Here is a 21,913-nt window from a genome sequence, read left to right as displayed (position 1 = left end):
AATGAGGAATCTGGCGTTCAGCAAGGTTAATAACTTACCAAGGTCACACAGCTCACCCATGGCAGGATCTTGGTTAAAGTAGAATTCAGTTTCCCTAAAGCAATCACTCTTAAATTCCAACATCTTCAGTGTCCCAGAGGTGTTTCAAGTGTTTCCCACTCCTCTAGGCCCCTCCTAGGACTGACCAACTGCAACACTTGCCTTTACTGAAAGCTTGTGCAGGGCCTGGGCCTTACTGTCCCTCAAATCTAGAGAGACTGAGGTCTGCCATCTAGTGGCCACTGCCTTCCATTTTATTCTGAGCTTTTAAAAGAAAGGAAACCGGGAGTTCCCACATCCAAGACAGGCCTGCATATTTATAGCATCACACCCTGTAAACAGGAAACTTCTCAGTCTTAGAGAAGGAGCCTGGTAACATAAACATAGCACATTGGCAATGAGTTCCTCCGCCCCTTCAACAAACATTTAAATATATATGTAATGCATATATATGTAGATACATATATATTTAAGTGTTTGTGTTTATATATAGTCATTCATAGACACACACACACACACACACACACACACACACACACACACATATTCATTCCACTGGAAAGTAAGCTCACTGAGACAGGGATTTCTTTTGTCTGTATTGCTCACTAATGAATTTCAGGAGCCCAGAACAGTGCCAAGTGCATAGCAGACATACAATAAATATTTATTGAATGTAAAATAAATGAACACCTAGCATTTACTGCATCTTTACTGTATGCCAGGCATTTGTCCTGGGTGTTGTCTCATTTACTCCTAATGATGAGTTACGAGACAGGGAATGTCAAGATGCCCATTTCTCAGATGTGGAGACTGAGCCGTCGAGGGACAAGAAGCTTATCAGGTTTGGGGAGAGCTAGCTGTTGACTCAGGTTCTCTGACTTTGGAGACACTGTGTTTAACTACCGTGCACAATACCTCTTGTCTGCTGTGTGTCAAGGCCTTGTGTGCAGCATTGTCACCATTTAGACTGGTGGTAGAAGTCCTCCCAGGGGACCGCTAGCCATTCCTCTCCTGTGTTTTGACTTTACTGAGCGAAGTTTTCCATCCCACCGTGCTATGACAGAGGCATCAAGTGCAGAGAATTCAAGAAAAGCTGGCTGGCCAACAATGAGTCCCTGTCACTAGCTAGCTGTGTGGCTGTGTGACTTTGCACAGTGCCCCTGAACCTCAGTGTCCTCGTTAGTCAAAGGAGGACACTGAGTTAGGATCCCTTTTTCCCTTCCAGCTCCAATATTCTACTATTCCTGTGACTCCCAGGGAGCTGAATGTGAGTGAAGAGAGAGCACCACTTGTTCCTAGGCAACCAGCACCCGCCTCACCCATGTTGCCATGGCGATGATGAAAGTTGGGCTGATGGGATTACCAGCTCCTGCTAATTGCATATGAGAGCTCAAGGTCTCTGTCTCTTTCTTGCCTGCTGGCTTGCTCTTACTTTCTCATTCTTCTAGGAACTGTGAAAGATGTCTCTCCTCTCCTTCATCTTCAGCATCCCCAAGGCAGCCATAGTGCAATGGAAAGCAACTGGAAATGGAGCCTAGCTGTGCCTCTGAGGAGCTGTGTGACCTTGGGCAGGTTGCTCGGCTTCTCTGAGCCTCTGTTTCCCCATTTAGAAAATGAAGGTGTTGGACTAGGGACCCCTGTCTAAGGCTCTTCCCAGCTCTCAAATCCTTTGATGCCTAGGGAGCATGTCAAGGGAGCAGACCACATTGTTACTAGGCAACCAGCAGGCACCCTGCCCAAGTTGCCTTGGTGACTGGATACTGGAGGGGAGGGGAGTAGCTGCTGCAGCTAATTGCTTAATTATTTATGAGTGCCTCAAGTCCTTTTTGTTGTTTTCGTTGCTAGGGGCTGTGGGGTCACCTTTTCTTCCTCCCTCCTGCTACCCCAGTCGTCTGAGGTGTGTGTTACGCAGTGGGAGAGCACGTTGGCCTGGATCTCCAGCTACGCACGTTCTAGCCCTGCCTCTGTCATTTCCTAGAGCTGTGGCTTCGGGTAAGTCACCTCACCTCTCTGGGCCTCAGTTTCCTCATATGTAAAATGATGGGGTTGCTTAGATAATCTCCGTGTTTCCCTTCTGCCTTGAATTTCTAATCCCTGATGTCCTGTTGCAAAGTGGGGAAGAGGAGGGGAATTGTCCTAATTTTTTTTTATCTTCTAAGGATGATTCTGAAAAGCAGCAACAACAGTTAAGTGTCTTACACATTTCGAATAGGAAGCGAATGAAAATTATCCCCATTGTTCTCTGCTTGCCTCTCGCCTTAGCCATGTTGCCCGACCTGTTTTATTAATCTTAAGGTCCTTTAACTTTTTTTTTTTTTTTGTATATCACCTACTTCCAAATTAGATTTGAGGGGTTCAGGGTATAAGATGCATATGTGCAATTAGGTCATTAAAAACAAAAATAGGAGTAAGCTAATATGAAAATAGAGATGCTTCTTCATTGGTGACTATCAGTGTTATGATTAAACATCAGATGTAATTGTGAGCATCCTGGAAGCCAAAGCAAAAAGAGAGGGAGGTGTATAATTGTTACTCACTAAAGAAAAATTGCCAGACTGTTCTTAGTTCTGAATTCTGGAAGTAATTTATCATGTGGTGCTTACTCTCTTTTGGAAATTACCGATAAAACTTTTAAAATAACCCTTTGTTGTTGACAGTATGTTAACCTTCTGTTGCAGGACAGAAGGAAGAAACTAGACCAGACAGTTTGACAAGTTCTAATATAATTAGTAGGGGAAAAGTCCCTTTCTACCTTAGAACTTTATGAAGATAAGTATCACTTAATAAACACAACTTCAGAGGCAACCATTATTTATAAATCAGTTACATACAAATTCATGTAACTGCTTGGGACAGTAATTTAGCAATATGTGTCAGATTTTTAAATGCAGGCCAAAATTCTACTTCTCCAAACTTACTCTGAAACAAACTTACGCAGCTGAAGAAAGACATTGAATATAAAAATGCTTATGGTAGCATTATTTATAAAAGAAAGTGACTATAAACAACATCAATCTTGAGCTAGTGAATTAAATCATATTACTTCTTTACAGTGGTTTACTTTGTAGCCCTTGAAGTAGGTGTATGTGTTTTGATATGGAAAAAAAATCTTCAAATGTATCATGTTAAGTAGATAAGGAGGCACAGCAATGTTATGAAATGCTTCTATTTCTCTTCTAAAAGATATAGATAGGTACACAGTTTCTGTGTCTAGATACACGCTTTTATGTGCCTACTTGCATTTTTCCGGAAGGAAACTGTTAGCAGTGGTTTCCTCTGGGTGGGAAGATTGATGGCCTTCAGAGGGAGGGAGGCCTGACTATTTACTGCCTTATTTTTACTATGTGGACCTGTTCATTTTCCCATTAGAACGGCAGTAGAGGCTGACAGTTTAAAGCCTAGATTCCGGAGTCTGAATACTTGTGTTCAAATCCTGGCTCTATCCCTTGCTAGCTGTGTGACCTTGGGATTAATTTAACTTCTGCATTCCTCACCCATAAAATGAATAAATCCATAAAATAGTACTTTCCTCATTGGATTGTTATGAGGATTAAATGAATTAGTAAGTGTAAAATGCTTAGAACAGCCTAAACAATACCACATACACCTTTTCTTGAAAAAAAAAGGGGGGGGGAAGGAAAAATTAAACAAAAAACCCTGCCTCTAACCAAAAGGAACCCAAGGATCTCAGAGTTGGAAGGATTTTATAAATATGTCACTGCTTTCAGCATCGTATGTTGTATACAAATTGTGTTTGAAGTAGGGATTACAAAGCGTTGGTCTTGTTTAGCTTGTCATTTTATCTGAACTGAAATACCTTTTAGGGAAAGCACTTATCTTGGGATGCATAATAGGCATTTCCAATGCCTGTGAAGTCCCTGAACCCATCTGGTTTTACAGTTCTTTCATCCCACTGAATGCTCAAGCCGAGAGACGAACATATGCTGGGCCAGGGAGAAAATCTCTGAGAAGACGGAAATCTACATCCACGGCTGTTAAAGGCCAGAGAGGGACCTAACCAACATTCAAGCTTTGAGAGGGCATCCGTGCCCATACCAGTTGCCTCTTCTTTTGAAAGAGAGTGACAGAAACCTGTCAAGGAGCTGTGCTGGGAGCATTGCTCTTACTTTGGACCCAGGAATCTTATGGCCACAGTGACATCCTCTGTCTTCCGAGGTTCAGAAAGCAGAGGGTTCTGTGTTAGAGAGTTCCTGGTTTCCTTCTTTGAAGGTGCTTTGGGGCCAATCTGGAGAACTTAGACTGACTCTGAGAACCTTTGTTTGAAGTTGGCCAGCCTTTGGGCCAGACTTGGTGCCTGACTATAGACATATGGTGGCCCCAGAAAGGCTGAGCTGGGAGCTCTGTTCCCTTAAAATTAGCTGAGTTGGGAAACATGCACACCAGGAAGAATACAGAACCGACCTATCACCACCTCATGCCCAAGTCAGAGGTTCCTGCCTTGTGTCTGCCCGGCCTCTCTTCCTGCACTCTTGGGCATTCCACTTTCTTTATCCACTTGGCCAGCGGTTCCCCTTGCCATCTATCTGTCACATCCAACTGTGCTTCCATCTGCCCTTCCATCGCTCCATCCTCCTCCAACCATCTGCCAGCTTTCCCACCCATCCTTCAGACTGCTGGTATTTCTACGCACCCCTCTTCGCCTCCCTACATGTGCGTCTGAAACTCCATCCACTGGTCCGTCTGTCCGTCCATCCCTCCATCTTTCCGGAGCCCGCCCATCCATCTCTCCGGCCCCCTGTCTGGCTGCAGAGTGAGCCCTCTCCTTGACCGGTCCTCTGTTCCCCGACCCCCAGAGCCCGCTAATCCATAGCCGGCCGCAGCTCTGCGCTCCCGCAGGCCGGTCTGCCGTCGGTCCCCCCCGCCCCAACCCCCCGCCCCCGCCCCCGCCGCGGGATGCAGACCGGTGCCAAATGGGCCCCGCAGCCCGCAGCGGGCCGGCCGGCTTCGGTCTGGCGGCCCGGTCGTGCCGTGCCCCCGGCGGCAGGCGGCGCGGCTCCCAGGCCCCGGCGGGCGGCGGGCCCGGGGCGGGGCGGGGCGCGCGGGGCGGGGCCGGGCGGCCGCGGCGGGGCGGGCGGGGGCCGGGGTGACTCAGCCGCCGCTCGCCCCGCGGTCCGCGCGTCCGCCGGCCTCGCAGGCGGGGCGGAGAAAATGGCGATGCCCCCGGCCGCCGTGCCCCCCGCCCGGGCCCGGGAGCCGCCGGGGCCCCGCGCCGCCGCCGCCGCCGCCGCCGCCGCCGCGCCGCCGCTCGGCCTGCAGCAGCTGTCGGCGCTGCGGCCCGAGCCGGGAGAGGTCCCGCTGCACTCGCCCTGGACCTTCTGGCTCGACAGGTGAGGGGGCGCGGGGCCCGCCGCGTCCGGCCCCGGCCCCGCGGCCGCCGCCGTGCGCCCGCCCGGCCCGCGCCGCCGCTTTGTCTCGGCGCGGCCCCCCGGCCCCGCTCGGCGGCCGCCCGCGCCCCCAGGGCTCGCGCAGAGCCGGGTCGGGAGCCCGGGGCTGGGCCGGGGCGAGCGAGTGTTGGGCGGCCTCGGCTCCGCCCGGAAGGGCACAGGCGCAGCCCCAAAAGTTTCGGCAGCACTTTCCCCCCTTTCTTCCCCGCAAAGGAAGCGTGCCGGCGGGCGGCCGCCCTGGCCGGGCCCTGGGAGATGGCCCGGTCGGGGGTCGTCGGGTCCCCGCCGTAAAGTGGGGAGAGCGGCGCTGTCCTGGTTGCCCCCGCGGCGCTCCGGGGGAGCTCGGGACCCGACCTCCGCGGTGACAGCGCTCGGGAAAGCGGACCGGCCGGCCCCCTGGGAAGTGTGCCGGGGTGGTGCGGATCGCGGCCCAGCGGGGGCCTGCACCCCGCGCCCCACCGAAACTGCCGCCGACACCGCTTTGCGTTCTTGCTCAAACCCTGGGCAGGTCCTTCCTGACCACTTGCGGTGCAGCCACGCGCCTTCTAGGCGCTGGGAATTCAACGGTGAGCAATACCTCACCTAGTCAGTAAAGCGGGGGCAATTATGGCTCTCTCGGGGGACGGCTTAGGTGCCATCTCCTCAGAGATGCTTCCCTGACCATCGTATCCAAATTAGCACACCCCAAACCTTGCAGTCATTCTGTGTTCCCCTGCTCTCGCTTATTTTGCTCTGTAATGCTTAATGCTGCCACATAGTATTCTGTATGAATCACTTTATTTTCAGTCTGTCTCAGTCCCTGGGTACTTTCTCCTCTGTTAAAAGCCAGCGAGCAGGGACTTTGTCCTTGACTTTTGCTGTATCCCAGCACCTAGAACCGTACCTGGCATACAGCAGGAGCACGAGAAGTTTTTGACAAATGAATAAATTCACTAATGTGAAGCCCTTTTTGGTATCTGTCACCCAGTGGGTGCCCAACGATGACACCTCAAGGTTGTCCCAAGAGCTTATGGAAATTTTGATGACACTGTTCCTCTGGTTAAGCGTTAGGGAGGAAGGTATATGGCTGTTTTCTGTGAAATTTACTTAATAGACCCAAAGTCACGTCTTTAAAAGCCTTCCATAACATGCCTGCAAGATTTTTAAAAAGTGATAATCACCCTTTTAAGGGACATAAGTTCGTTCCTTTCTTCTTGTTGGAAATAGCACCCCTCTGTAAGAATTGAAACTCAGAGCCACTGCCTTTTCCGGGGACCCAAAGAAGTTGGGGGTGGGGTAGATTCAAGAGTCTCGTTATCTAAAACATTTTCACTTTCATTATGGGATGCTAAGAAAGCATTTTACCCTCATAACAGGAGTGATTTTGGCAAACTTTAGCAGAATGAAATTATGTGTCTGTTTTCAAAGGTGCGTTGTAACTAATGTTGTTACCTGGTATATGTTTTCAAGGTAAACCTGGATCTCTGGTCTATAATGGGGAAACTCTTGACTGGTGGAAACAGGCTTGAGGGAGTTTCTTTTTAAACAGGTCACAAATTAGCCTACTTAAAGGCACAGCATTTTAAGTATGGTCCAAGATTTTAATACTACATAACAGTAAATAACTTTCTAAGAATATCTGGGGTCTTTTAGGATAAGAATGTAGTAACTTCATTGAAGACACAAACTCGAGCTCTCCTAGTCTGTATTTCTGCATTTCTGATCTCTGAAAGCCAGCAGTCAAATGCAATAGTGTCCATAGTGTCCAAATTTGTAATAGAAATAATTACATTAACTTAGAAAGTATAATTACTTCCAGCATTCTTCATTTGAATTCATTTTGCCTGACCACTCACCCCATGGCTTTTATTGAGATGTATTCCCTTCTCTGGGAGTCCCTTCTGTTTCTGTAGGTTGGTCTCCTTCCCTGTGGGGTTGTGAACACATTATGTTCTAGAAGTTCATTTGTAACCATTCCTCCCTAGGGAAACAGGATTCTATAGAGAGTAGTGATGTTCTCAGGAGAGCCTTCCAAAGCAACCTCCACCCCAGCATAGCTGATGTCCGCCACTGAGGGCATCAGTATTGAGTTCCACAGCACGCAGAGGCCTCCTTCCACATAAGACTATCCTTTGACACCTACTACCTACTTGTCCCTTTCAGCCTACTGTGTGGCCGTGGACAAGTGATCTAGTCACTCTAAACACTCAGTTTCGTTGTTTGTAAAATGGGAATAATCATGGACTATATCTCATGGGGGCTGTTCTAGGGATTATTGGATGAGCATAAAATACTCACATGCGTGCCTGGCATAGAATAAGTGTTTAATAAATGCTGACAACACTGTTACCTGAAGCTCCAAAATTACCACCTCACCCCACCCCCCGCCCCCGACCACACGCACTAATAGTCCCTGGATGGAGCACCCTGTCTGAACTCATTTCCCCCCATGAATGAATGGGAGAGTCCCTTAGTAGAGTTAGTTGCATTTTCAATAGTAATTTCCAGTAAGTCCTTAGTTGTTGTTGTTGTTTTAAATTAGATGGTATGGGTAAGAATTCAAGCATATGGGGGTATAATTTTGGTTGGAGATATAGGATGGAGACTTTTCCTCCCCTTTTCTGGGTATTTAAAGCCGCATCCTGTCTTGATCTTAGAGGCTACTCTTGGTTGCATGTCTCTCTCTGAGTGCTTTGTTTTCATCTCGTGGGGACCCCCTTTCCTCTGAGTATTGTCCATGGGACTCAGTCCTCTGGCCTCTTGTCCCCATCCACACCACACCAGTGATGCCGTTCAGTCACAAGGCTTTTAGTTCCATCACTTTGCTGGTGATTCCCACAGTTTTACACGTGTGCGTCCGTCTCCTTCTCTCTGTCTCCGTCTGATACACATGTGAACTCGACACAAGTCAAACCACCTCTTCAGTTTCTCTCTCCAATTTGTCTTCCTCCATGTGTCCCATTTCAGATAAGAGCAGTTGACGGTGAGTCCATCCTTTCAGGTGCTCAGCCCCCGACTCTTGGAGACCTCTGTGACTCTCCCTTCCTTTTCTTCTCCTGTTCCTTCTCCCTCCCCTACATCCACTCTCAGCAGATGCTGTTGATTCTACCATCCAAATGTATCCAGAATCCAATGCATTCTCTCCACCCGCATCCTAAACCCTGAGCCACACCACCTCTCTCACCTGGGCCATTGCAGGAGCGTGCTGACTATTTTCCCTGCTTCTACCCTGGCCCCCTACAGTCCCTTCCCATCCCAGCAGCTGAAGTGGTCCCTGTAATACCTAAGTGAAGGCCTTTCCCTTCTCTGCTCTCCTTTTTACTCAGAGCAAAAGGCAAAGTTCTTACAGTAGCCTTTGAGACGCTCTAGCATTTCCTGTCCCCACCCAATATACCTTCCCCCTCCCTCCCCCACCCTCGTCTCCCTCTCACTCTTTCTCCTACCCTTCTAGGTCTTTCTCTATCATCCCAAGCATGGGCCTTTGCCACCAGCAGCCCCTCCTGCCTGGAATGCCCTTCCCTCACTCACCTGCTAGGACTGGGCTTTCCTCTCCTTTTGGTCTCTGCTCACGTGTCATCTTCTCAGCAGGGCCTTCCTTAACCACTGATGCAAAATGGCGCACACATCCTGACACACACTTCCCGTGCCCCTGACCCTCCTTTGTTTTTTCCATAGGAGCCTGCATTTGCAGGTCTCCTCTCCCTGGAATGTCAGCTTCCCAGAGTCCTTTCTGCATCATCCTGCCCTCAGTTCCTGGATCAGCACCTGGTACCAGCCATCCCACCCTGAATAGTTTGGGGTTGTGGGATTATACCCCTGGTGACTTCCCCTTCTCTGTCATGGTGGTTCATGCGATTCTGATGACCATCTGTAAATCTGCCTCCCTAGCCCTGACCTCTCTCCTGAGTTCTGGACACCCAGTCTACTACATGCTGCTTAGCAATACCACCATCTGACACATTTTTCAGAGTCGGAATTTCCGTTTGTTCCTTGACTCCTCTCTCAAGTACACTACTCCATCCAGTTCTGTGCTTCCAATGGCTGGTCCCCTATTGGAAGTCTAATCCGGCCCCTCCCCTCCATGTCCATGCCTCTGCAGGGCCTGGTGCTCTCTAGCCCCAGGTACATGCTAGCCTGCCTGCCCCCAAGCTCTTCCCTTCTCCCAGCACCCCCCTACCTGGGCTTCGAGGCTTAGCCTTCTACACTGTACCTTTCCTGTACACTGGTCTTGCCATTCCAAACCCCTACCTTTTCACCTGTGCCACAGCATTGGATTGTGACTCCATCTGTCACCACCTCAGGGTGCCTCTGTTGTGGGCTTGTGTGCTCCCAGCAGGTGGGATTCTGGATCGCCACCCTCCTTTGACTAGAGCAGCTCTGACTGGTTTTGTTGGTGGTGGTTTATTTTAGAAACTGGCCACTCTAATTTGAAGAAAGCATTCCGCAGGTTAAAAACAAAAACAAAACCTAAAACCTGTAGGTTGCAGGTTATAAACGTCTACACTGCTGTTTTTAACGTGAAACCCACCTTGTTTTTAGCGTCATCCCCTGTATCTCCCCAACTCCGAGACACCACTCTCTATGCGTCTCCCTGGACCCAGTGTGTTGTCTCTCTGGTAACCGTGGACTTGACAGCCTCTGATCTTTGTCTCATGATGTTCCTTCAGGTTGGGATGCCTCTCTCCCCTTTGTCTACCTAAAAGGCTGCCATGCATCCTTCAAGGCCTTGCAAAGATGCCAACTCTGTAATTGTCCTTAACTAGCCCTTGGCCTAGGCAGGATTCATCCCACCACCTCCTTTGTGCACCTGCAGCATTTTTTACAGGCCACTCTTTATATTAAGAATTATTGATTGCTTCTCTGTCCCTCCTTCTTGACCATGAGACTTGGACTGCCTCATGTCTGGCTCCCTAGGAGTGGATATGACAGTGCACATAGTAGGTGCTTAGGGAGTATTTGTGTGCTTGTGTCTTTAGTCACAGAGGTAGGCCAATCACGTGAGCCTCCCACCAACCCACGCCAACGGGGTTTCCCTCCACCCAACAAGTGTTTTTCACACTGTCATCCCTCTCCACTTACATCTGAACCACCTGGCTGTGCCTCTTAAAATACAGGCTCCCAACCCCGCCCAGGACCTGCTCTTTCAGACCCCTGAGATGGAATGCACATTTGTGACAAATGCCTTACCCATCACACGTGAAGAATTACTGCTCTGTTTATGGATGAGGCTAACTGAGCATATCATTTGCCCATCCCCGTCCTCACCGTTAACAGTACATGCACAGTGACAGCATGGTTCTGGGCCTCCTGGAAGGGACGTCTTTTGTACCACATGCTTCCTTAGCATCAGTAGAGAGTTCCAGGAGGTACCAGAGGGAGCCCCCTTTCACGGTGTGGTGCTTTCACATGCATTCCAATGGTGGGCTCCATAATAACAAATCTGATATGGGGACAAGGCCATGCTTGTTGGAGAGGATCTCAATACCATCCTTGTTCATAGAGTGGCCTTTTGGGACCAGGCGAAGGTAGAAGACTGCGTGGAAGGCCATAGCTGACAGGGACAGAGTGGCTGGCATCTCGACTTTTCCTTTCCTGTTTTCATTTTTGCCTTAATGAATCCACAGTCTCTCTTATTGTCCCAGGATTTTATTTTCTGGAAGGGGCAAAGGGTCTCCAGGGAGCTCAGGTGGGGAAAGGCTCTGAAGGAGGGGCTCACGACCTCAGTCTTTGGGTCATTGGTTCCTTCCCACAGGTAGGCTTGAAGACCCTAAACATTCTCACCCAGGAAAGTTATAAGCCCTTCCCTGGCACTAGCTGCTTAAAAAGTGTATTTTCCTTCTTTTATTATTACAGATGCCATTTTCTTATTTCCAAACCTGAGACAGCTCGCAGGACGTCAGTGGTCTGGACTGGTGACAGTCCAAAACCTGGCCCTAGTGCTCCTGTCACCTCTGACACTGTCACACTTCTCTCCCACCCAACCTCTGTGTGCTCAGGGATTCATTATATGCCAAGAGGGAAAGAGTTCCAGTTGCTAGTGTCCAGGAGCTTAGAGGCCAGGAATGAAAATAGATGGAAGCCTGGAAAAATAAAAATAAACATGCAAAAATAAAGCATTTAGACTATGAAGCGTGTTTCAATAGACGCATTATTAAATGTTCCTGATAGGCCCTGGACCATTTTTGTATGTGACTGTCAAACAGGAAGCTGGTGTGGCCGCAAGCCACAGGTGTGTTTAAAAGTGATTAAGTCGAGGGGCGCCTGGGTGGCTCAGTCGGTTAAGCGTCCAACTTTGGCTCGGGTCATGATCTCACGGTCCGTGAGTTCGAGCCCCACGTCGGGCTCTGTGCTGACAGCTTGAAGCCTGGAGCCTGTTTCGGATTCTGTGTCTCCCTCTCTCTCTGCCCCTCCCCTGTTCATGCTCTGTCTCTCTCTGTCTCAAAAATAAATTTAAAAAAACGTTGAAAAAAATTAAAAAAAATAAAAGTGATTAAGTCGAAATCAGCTTTAATGGAGTGAACGATTTAGGAGGGGTGCTCTTCATCACAGAACTGAGCCTGTCAAGACTTTCCCTCTGACTGCTGAGCCGGATGTCAGTAAATTCAACAAAACTGGCTTTATGAGACCTATCCCTGGATTTCAACTCTCCCTCTCTAAGGTTGTTCCCTTGGCTCAAATGAAGTGGTCACTCATACAAGGTGGAATATTGTCAGTATTCATTTCTTTCACCAACCATTTATCATGTGCTTGGACATTGGGTGTGTGCATATATTATGTGGATATATTGTACCGTTTGCAAAATTTCACATCTTTTTCCACTCTAGCTTGTCAGTATTAATTCCTGTGTACTCTGTTGGGCTAGGTGCTGCCCTGGGTGCCGTACGTAATTACCCACAAGGTTCTCACAATGTTGCAGTAGGATGTGTCAGCAACATTTTACAGATGAGAAAGTTGAGGCCCAGAGAAGCACCTTGACTAAGGTTACCCAGCCAGTACAAAATGGAAACAGGATTTGAACTCAGGACTGTGTGTGACCCCAAGCACTGGTGTCCCTAGCCCTGTTGAACACCACTTCCTTGTGAACATGAACAATGAACGGGACACAATTCTTCCACATCTCATATCCCGAAATAAGGAAGCTAGGTAGGACTTGAGAGGCAATCTGGTCCTCCCACTTAATTTCACAAACGAAGAAACCGAGCTCCTGTTTCATGGGGAAAAAAATGAAGCCAAGGACTCCCTGCTTCAGAATTTGCAAAGAAGAGAGCCTTGCCTCAAATCCAGATTTAAGAGCTTGTGTCGGATTGTCCTTCACATTTAACGACAGCCTCATCTTGATCGTCTCTTTGGGTGACGACAAAAAATGCGTCTGTGGGAAGAGGGATTTTATGTGTTTTTGATGATGCTATCTGTAGTTCATTAGCTTTTACTTCCCAAGTTGTTAGCATTTCTTACGGTGACTTAATTTAGATGACACAGGCCAGCACATCTCAAACTTCAATATATATACAAATCCCATAGGACTCAGCAGGTGTCTAATGGGCCTGGAGATGCTGTCATTCTAACAAGCTCCCAAGCAACACCGCCAGTTAACTGACCACACTTTGGCAAGGATGTAGGCAGGATTTGGGGAAACCTTTCCAGCATCTTTTCTTTCTAAGAAGCATCTCCAGGTGTCCAGGTCACTGGTAAGTGGTGCTGTGGCCTGCTAAGAGCTAGCCAGGTAACGGGCGAAGAGCTTTGCCTGGAGTATTCGCAAGGGCTTCTGTCTCCATGAATTATTCATGAGCCTTACCTGTAGCAACCGTATCTTTAAGGGTGGGGTTGAATGGAGAAGGTGCTTTTGTATTGCAGGGAAGTAAACTGAGGATTGCAAGTTGCAGGAGGGTTGAGACTGCTTGGTGCAGAGTTGTATTCATGCCACCAAGCAGAGGATGGGTCAGGTAGTACGTGATCGCTTCAGGCTTGTGGGAAAGAGCGAGGTTGCCAGCCATCCATGGTTCAAGTCCCAGCTCTGCCACTAGCCAACTCTGTGGCTTTGGCCAAGTCACCACCCTCAAACTTAGTTTGCTTTTCTGCAGAGTGGGTTTGCAACCACTGTTTACCTCATGAGGTTTAAATGAGGGTGAAATGAGATAATGCATGCACATAACACGTGATACATGGCCTTTTCAAGTGTTGGGGGCTCAGTAAGTATTTCTGGAATAAGAGAGGATAAAACGCCTTGGAGCATTTCAGACTTAAATTGAACTGGAAGGGTTCTGTCTTGTGAAATTCTCAGGGACCTGCTTTAATGAATCGATAAAGATGATTTGTAAGTAACACATTAGCTTTTTGCATGTAAATGGTGCTTAGGTGTCTGTAAACCATTTAGGTAGAACTGTTGGTCCAAACTTATGGGGCTTCCTGCCTTCTCCTAACTCCCCAAATGAAAAGAAATTTTACATAAAGAGTCTTAAGATGCATTTCCTGTTATTCTGTTATGCAGTTGAAGACACACAGGAGTAATATAAAGCTGGATTTGCGAGTTTGCGGTGTAAGTAACATTAATAGTTCCCCTGATGTCTTTACACAAATCACATACTTGGCAGACCTCGAAGGACCCCCTCTCACTTCTGCCCTAAACCATCACAGCTTCTCAATTAGCCAACTCGGAGTGGAAACAGCCCTCAGGGTAGCTCTGGCCTTAATCCCGGAGACACTGGCACCCGATGGGCTTTCTTTTCTGAAGAAGGAATACAGGAGTTTCTCAGCTGTGTGTGTAACTCTCACAGACTTGGGATTCTTGCTGGCTGCCCCACAGATTAGAAAACGTACTCAGTATCTCTCAGTTCTAATTGCATGCTCATCGGTTCCTGTTTTTCTGCCCCTGATGGTGATGATGATGATGGTGATGTTAGCCACAATTGCATACTAAATGCCACATGCTGGGTAAATGCTTTAAATAGAATTCGGTCATGTCATCTAAGTGGCAAAGCAATGGGTGATAGAAACCATCTTCTCAGAAACAGGAAGTGAGGGTCAGAGAGGGTCAGGCTTATCACCCAGCTGGAAGGTGGCTGAGCTGGGACTTGAACTCAAGTCCATTCATTCTAAAGATGATCCTCTTAGCCCCTCTGCTTTCCTGCCTGTGTTTCTTATTTGGTAACGTATCTTCTCCTCATGTTCAGCCCCAGAAAATGATGACCAGTACATGTGTTCTTACTGAATTGTGTCCCTTATATCACATTTTTGGATATCATTATTGCCAGGGATTCTGGTAGCATCCATCCCAGCCCTGCGTCTCCACACCTGCCTGCAGTGTGGCCAGATGGATGTTGGCAGGGGGATGACAGTCCGGAGCAGGTGGTGGGTCCAAGAAGGGAGTAGGTAGTCTAAAAAGAGATGAGAGAGGGATTTGCCGTTAAGAGGCCATGTGTGACCATCCATGACGGCAGTGACTGGTTTTTACTGGGAGCCATCCTTGTTTAAGAGGAAGATCATGGGCATGAGAGCTAGACAGATCAGGGAAAGAACCCAGATTTGCTACTTAACAAGACTGAGCCTCAGTTTCCTAATTAATAAAGTGGGGATGATGACACCAACCTGACCGCGTTACTAAAGGATTGGAGACAATAGAAGCCAGACCCTCTCATATGACACGTGCTCAATAAAAGGAGGCCATTATTACATTAATATCATTAAATCAGAGGGAACACTCTTGGTGAACACTTCAAACTCCTTAATGTGATCCATCCAGAGGGCATTTATTGTTCCGCTCCTGTGTTCTCAGCTGCAGCTGTATACCTCGAAAAGGGGGCATAGAATTCAGAGAATGTGAAAATAGGTTCTGAGTCCCTGGTTCTGTGATTTCCCACCCCTCTGGCTGTGTGTCCTTCTAGGAAGGGTCATCATCAACAAGTATATTCCTCTCATGGCTTTTTCTCCCACCTCATCCCTCCTTGGCAAAGAAAAGAGATCATAATTTCTTTGGCTTCAGGAATCTGGGGAGTTCAGAAAGCAGGGGTGCCAGTTCGAGAACGTAAACTTCATGAGGACGGGTCTTTGTGTAGAGTGATCACAACTGTGTCCCCATCAGCTAAAAGAGATGTGCAGTGAATCTTTGTTAACTAAATAAATTATAAATCCTCTGAGACTCTGTTACATGTTTCTGACAGGGGTTCTCAGCATGGACTCTGTTGACATTTTGGACTAGATAATCCATCGTTGGGGGTGAGGTGGATGTCCTGTGCCCTCTGGGAGGCTCCACAATTGCCCTGACTTCTACCTACTAGATGCCAGTAACATCCCCCTCAATTGTGACAGTTGGAAATGTCTCCAAATATTGCCACGTGTCCCCTGGGGGGGGGGCATGCAACATCACGCCCAGATGAGTACCTTCTTTGGTCTGCAGAGTGAGGGTTTGCTGAGGGTTCTGTTGAGAGGTTTGGGTTTGTAACGTGAATGAGATACAAAGGTTTGTTAAAGATACGAGAATATACTGTGTATGTGAGATAAGTAATAGTGTGTCTTTGATTTACCTCCGGGGCAAACATTTATCTTCCAGCCGGCACAAGTCTCTTTCAGAGTCACGGGGAGGAGGGGTGCAGGGCGGTCAGCTGCCAGGCCTGCAGCTCTGCCCTGAGCCACCCGCATTGCTACTTTAAGAAACAGTAACAGTAGACGATGCAGCTTCTGGTTCAACTTTGAACCGGCAAGTCAAGTACAGGCTGACCTGTTTACAAGGCAGATTATTTTAAAATCTCAGCTTGCTTATTACCCTTTTAAAATTGATTCTGTGGATATGACGCGGTTTTGCTTGTTAAAGATGTCCCAGGTCAGGCGTGAGGATTAGGCATAGTGGTGTTTTTCAGTGACCCGTCGCAATCAGATTTGGCTCACAAAAGAATACCTTTCCTACGCTGGCCAAGCCAACCACTTTCTACTGTCAGGAATTCCGACAACACTGTTTCGTTACTTTGAAACCTGGATATTCAGAAGACACTCCGGCAGCAAGAGGAAACCTTGAAGATCACAGAATCCAACCTTCTCCATTAAGAAATTAGGAAACCGAAGCTGATATTTTTCCTTAAAATGCCAGTACATCAGCATCACGAAATGTTAATCAGAAGACACCTATCACTGAGGGTGATCCTGTTGGTTTGTGTGAGAGCTTTCTTTGCTCTACTGGAAAGACTTCCCACAAAGCTGGGTGGCAGGGATTCAGTGCTATGATGGAGGTGGAATGGTTAGGACCGGCAGGAGTGCAGTGCAGGGGAATGGTGGGCGCACGGGCGGGAGTGCAGTGCAGGCGGAAGTGTGGGCGCATGGGTGGGAGTGCAGTGAGGGCAGAAGTGCTTTGCAGGGGGAAGGGTGGGCGTACGGGGCAGGGGGGCAGCACTGGGGGAGGGTGGGCGCAGGGGTGGGTGTGTAGTGCAGGTGGAATGGTTGGCGCACTGGCAGGAGTTCGTTGCAGGGAAATTGTTAGCACCCTGGCAGGAGTGCAATGCAGGGGAATGGTTGGTGCGTCTGCAGGAGTGTAGTGCAGGGCAAAAGGTTGGCACAGTGGCTGGAGGGCAGTGCAGGGGGAAGGGTTGGCACAGCAGCAGGAGTGCAGAGTAGGGGAATGGTTAGCACACTGGAAGGAGTGCAGCACACCATCAGGAGTGCAGTGCAGAGGGTAGGGTTGGCACACTGGCACGAGTGCCATGCAAGGGCAATGGTTAGCACACTAGCAGGAATGCAGTGCTGGAGAATTATTAGCACACTGGCAGGAGTGTACTGCAGGGGAATCGTTAGCAAACTTGCAGGAGTGCAGTGCAGGGGGGATGGTTAGCACACTGGTAGGAGTCAGTGCTGGGGGAATGTTTAGAACACTAGCAGGAGTGCAGTGCAGGGGAATCGTTTGCACACTGACAGGTATGCAGTGCAGGGGGAATGGTTGGGGCACATGCAGGAGTGTAGCGCATGGTGAATGGATAGCACGCCAACAGGAGTGCAGTGCAGGGGGAACGGTTAGCGCACTAGTAGGAGTGTCCTCACACACTAGCTCCTGATAATATTATCTGACCCAGACGGAGTTGCCTTGTTGTTGTACTCAAGAGCCCTTTCTGGACCCTGGAAACTAGATTTCTTTATAAGACTTAGACAGTGAAACTGAGGGACCCTGAATGATTTTGTATGGTTGTCTCCTATACTAGAATGCAACTAAAAGACCACAGTGTGGATACAGAGGCATTTAAAAAGAGGCATTATAGGGGCGCCTGGGTGGCGCAGTCGGTTAAGCGTCTGACTTCAGCCAGGTCATGATCTCGCGGTCCGTGAGTTCGAGCCCCGCATCAGGCTCTGGGCTGATGGCTCAGAGCCTGGAGCCTGTTTCCGATTCTGTGTCTCCCTCTCTCTCTGCCCCTCCCCCGTTCATGCTCTGTCTCTCTCTGTCTCAAAAATAAATAAAACGTTGAGAAAAAAAAATTAAAAAAAAATAAATAAAAAAGAGGCATATAAAGGAAATATTCCTCAGTGACTTTTTCCAGGTAAACAGTATTACCTTCACATTGTATTAAGCTGACCTAATGTCTGAGGTGAACTTTCCAGTTATACTCCTTCTGCACAGTTAAAAAATTGAAGTGTGATTTAAGAAATAGTAAAAATTTGAAACATACCGTTTTTAAAAAGAAGGAAAGACAAAGTACATTTCCTTCCTTTGAATCCTAACCTGTCTCCCACCCTGTTAGGGAAGGAGCCCTGTATATACTCTCCTATGTGCTTTGGGTAATCCAGGGATATATCCTGCTGGGCATATTTGGTGGAGAGGTCAGCTAAACTTTTCAAGTGAAAAGAAACAGACATTGGAATAAATGCCAGTAGGTTTTCATATAAAAGTAATAGATTTTCTCATGTGAAAATCTATTCAGAAAAGGTTCAAGGTCTGTCTCGGTTTTTTTGTTCAATCTTTTTATAATTTAAGCCAAAAGCAGCAGAACAACCTGCATTAAATAGTAAATTAGTATTTATCCAAGTCAAGGCAGTCTCTGTGGGCTGATGGATTGATTGATCTGGGGCCCAGTCACTGTCAGAGTTAGGTGTTGATTGAATACCTCACTGTTCACCACACTCTTCAACATAGTTATTTTAGCCTTCAGGTCTGGCAAGAAAATGCAATCATGTTGGTTATTGCTTTAAAAAAATGTCCGGCATATTTATAAACAACTAGAAAAGAGTCGTAAACACTTGGGTTAGACTTATTTATCAGATTTCACCTACTTAACATGGTCCTTTGTTTGCCCGTAAACTGGTCCATAATTGTTCTTCCTTAGTGACCTTCAAACAAGGGAATTGTATTCAGAAATTATTTTTTTCTATTCCAGTTAGATACCAGAGAGCATTTACTGGCCCATAGTTCCAGAATCATACTCTGTAGAACCCTGCCACTCATACCTCATGCCCACCCTACCCCTGGGCATGATCCTTTCTTTGCTGTCCTCTCTGCCTCTGTGCTCTGTGAGTTTTGTGTGTATCTCAAGCGTGCAATGGTTTAACAGCTCTCCAGAAAGCGCAATGCCTTCAGGTTCCATGGGAGCTGTGTCTCTGCAAGTGGCCAGTAAAGATCATTTTTTACAGATGCCTGATCCTAGTGGGTCAACCATGAGCCAGCATGTTCTGCTCTCAGCAAACCCCATTTCTCACCTCACAACCAGACATGGGGCTTTCAAGCTTTACTTGAGGGGTGAGTTTTCATCTTCGGCCTGACATACCTGAATCCCAACGGTCTTGAGCAAGAACTGGTAATTCAGTGTAGGGAGAAAGAAAAGGTGGCAGGAACTGAGAGTCTTAGCTTCTAAGGATTGATGAGACGAGTCATGTTGCCCCCAGTCCCAGGAAATGGTGCCGGATTTTTCTGGTGAATAAACCTGTAGTATGTTGCCATCTAGTGGAACATATGGCAAACTAAAGATTAATGTATTCTGACCGCAGAGTTCCCCAGAGCTAATTAAATCAGCCCGAGAAAGTAACTGAATTTTTCTAAAAGGAAGTGTTTTGGAAATGTATGCAAATTTCAGGTGAAACTACAGTTGACTTTTAGTGATGGTGTTTTCTTAAAGTTGCCAAAAGGTTGCTCTGTTTCTTAAAGAGTTTGTGAATATTTACCACCGGGGAACTGACAAGTTTTTCAAACCTGTATCCCGGCAATGATCCTGTAATTTACCTGTCACCTACCTGCACAGTAGGCATCGTTTCTTTTCCACAGTCCTAGCAAAAGGTTTGGTTGTGACAAGGCGATTTTAGTGCTTTTTAAAATGTGGTTTTTTTGAAGTTTCCAATATTTTTTCTAAATACATTTCCTTTAAAAGAAATTGTTTTTAATTAAATTTCCACAGAATAAACATGCTTACATTTAGGAGAAGCAAACACATGACTTCATAAAGTAGGAATTTCACGTCTTGAATTCTAAAGAACATCCCAGAAAATGCCTGATTCTGTGCTTTCAGACCTAATTTGTGCAAAGACCTGCAGACTTCTTTCAGGAACATTGACTACTTGTTTTCTCTTGTTTCTTTGCTCTTTTGCTTTTGTTCGCTCAGATCCCTCCCTGGTGCCACAGCAGCTGAGTGTGCCTCGAACCTGAAGAAAATCTACACGGTGCAGACAGTCCAGGTAAGACATCCAGGAAGTGGACGTCCCAGGTGAACGTGGTGTATGTTGGCCCTCTAACCCTCCAACCTGAAACGGCTGCCGTGCTGGCCGTCCCCACCCAGCGTTCTGACATCGGGTGTCAGCTCTCAGGTCCAAGTTGGTAGAGCCGCGCTCAGCTACGTGTAACCCAGAGGCTGGCCCAGCACACGTCCAAGTGGCCTGCTCTTCTCTTGGTGGCCTGCTGAAACTTAGTTCCTACCTAAATCCTTCACAGACCCTCAGGGGCAGCAGGCTGTGGTGCGTCCTTACATGGGTGTGTGCCCCCATTCAAATACCAGCCTGGCCACTCCCTCTCTGGGTTCTCTTACCCTTCTCTGAGAGGCAAAATCATATCCCTGCAGGGTCATCTAAGGTTATAGGCCACCTAGGAAGAGCAGGCAGGTGTGAAGCATGAAAGTAGAAGGTCTCAAGCCAGTTTCCTGCTTCCATCATCCTAAATTGGGCAAGTGTTAACCCTTTTAATTTCTGCAAACATTGGTATGATGATAGCACCTACCTCCGGAGTGGTTGGAAAGAGTGAGCAAGATAATGTTTATACCCTGCTTAGCAGAATACCTGATACATGGTAGGTTCTCAACACATATAAGCTTAGATCTGTTAGTTCTTTCTCTGGCCAACTCTTATGAAGAAAATTTCCAAAAACCCTGGTTTATTTAGTTGAGCATATTCCCATTTTCTTCAAAAGCAAAGTCTATCAAGTTTATCCCCCTTTTCGAGGTTAATATAGTGTTTTAGGCAGAATAAGGATTTTAAGGCTGCTTTATTCTTGGAATGACTAGTTGTCTTGAATTTTCTGGAAGGGCCAGCTTTGGAGTTTTCCTGTTGTGCCTCTAAAAATGTATTAGCAATTCCATGAGACGGGCATCTAGATTGTGTCCCTTAGGCAGTTTCTCATACTCAAAAGTAGCGCAAAGATCTTTTTTCAGACACTTTTCCCAGTATTTGGTTCAGAAAACTTGATGTGCCTGGTTCTGTGGTCCTGGGAATCTGATTTTAAGGTGTCATGCCTGGTCACTGAGCCGGGTGTAAAAACACAGCCCAGACCATAGGCCACGTCTGTTCCAATTGAGAAAATGACGTAAGCATGTGGAAGGCGAAAGAACAGAGCTGCTGTCAATAACCATGCGGTGCCAAGTACAAGCAGTGTCACAAGGCAGCACGTGGGCCCCCGTCCAGAGGGATAAGTGCTCTCATATTCCGGGAAAGGCTTCCCCTCGCTTCTTCCCTGCGGTGATGTTGTGGACTTTCGTCACCTCTTCCCTAGCAGTCGTTGTACAGATCTCAGAGCACTTGATTTTGAAGCCTGTCTCCACATGAAAGTCCATAGATCCCTTTGACTTTTTCCACCCCATGATGACGTTGGGTCATCAGAGCTCCACCTGGGATTCCAAGACAACATTGGTGAAGTCAGATCAAGGGGTCCATCTGTTTCCCTGACCCTGCATGACAACAGAACATTGGGTTGGGCTTTGGTATCCTGCAGCAAGTTAGGGCCTTCAGGGACCAATTTAAAGTACCCAGGCTGGCACATGCTGGGAAATACTGTCTTGAACACTCTGTTAGGAGATAATTTAAATTCAGTAAATGTAGATTTCGTAAGTATGCAGTTTGATAAGTTTTGACAAAGGTATGCAGACGTGTAACCATGACCCAGATCAAGATAAAAAAATTTGCATCTTTAGAAAGTTCCTCTGGGCCCTTGCATTCAGTCTTTTTCTTCTAGAACCAACCACTGTTCACATTTCTATCACCATAGATTTGTTCTGTCTTTTATTGAATGTCGTATAAATGGAATAACACAGTACCATACTGTATTG

At 47.5% G+C, this 21,913-nt stretch overlaps 1 protein-coding gene across 2 annotated transcripts in view; it reads left to right on the top strand.

The window, feature by feature from the left end:
* Nucleotides 1-1,934: 1,934 nt before the first annotated feature.
* Nucleotides 1,935-21,913, top strand: part of EIF4E3 (eukaryotic translation initiation factor 4E family member 3) — a 41,178-nt gene continuing 21,199 nt past the window's right edge. Inside the window, exons 1-2 of one of the 2 annotated variants that reach the window (XM_047094964.1) lie at nt 1,935-2,031; nt 19,985-20,057. Coding sequence is in view for 1 of the 2 variants with exons in the window: in XM_047094963.1 (XP_046950919.1) it covers nt 5,209-5,387; nt 19,985-20,057 (252 nt within the window). In the remaining variant the exon portion in view is untranslated. Of the gene's footprint in view, nt 2,032-5,193; nt 5,388-19,984; nt 20,058-21,913 lie in introns of those variants that run through there. The other variant, XM_047094963.1, reaches the window with a different exon arrangement.

Source organism: Lynx rufus, unplaced genomic scaffold (assembly GCF_022079265.1).
Source record: "Lynx rufus isolate CCGP_SWC_20201006 ecotype Redwood Valley unplaced genomic scaffold, mLynRuf1.p SCAF_4, whole genome shotgun sequence".
Lineage (NCBI taxonomy): Eukaryota > Metazoa > Chordata > Mammalia > Carnivora > Felidae > Lynx > Lynx rufus.
The sequence above is the reverse complement of the archived record's forward strand: the minus strand, read 5'-3'. Positions and strand labels throughout refer to the sequence as shown.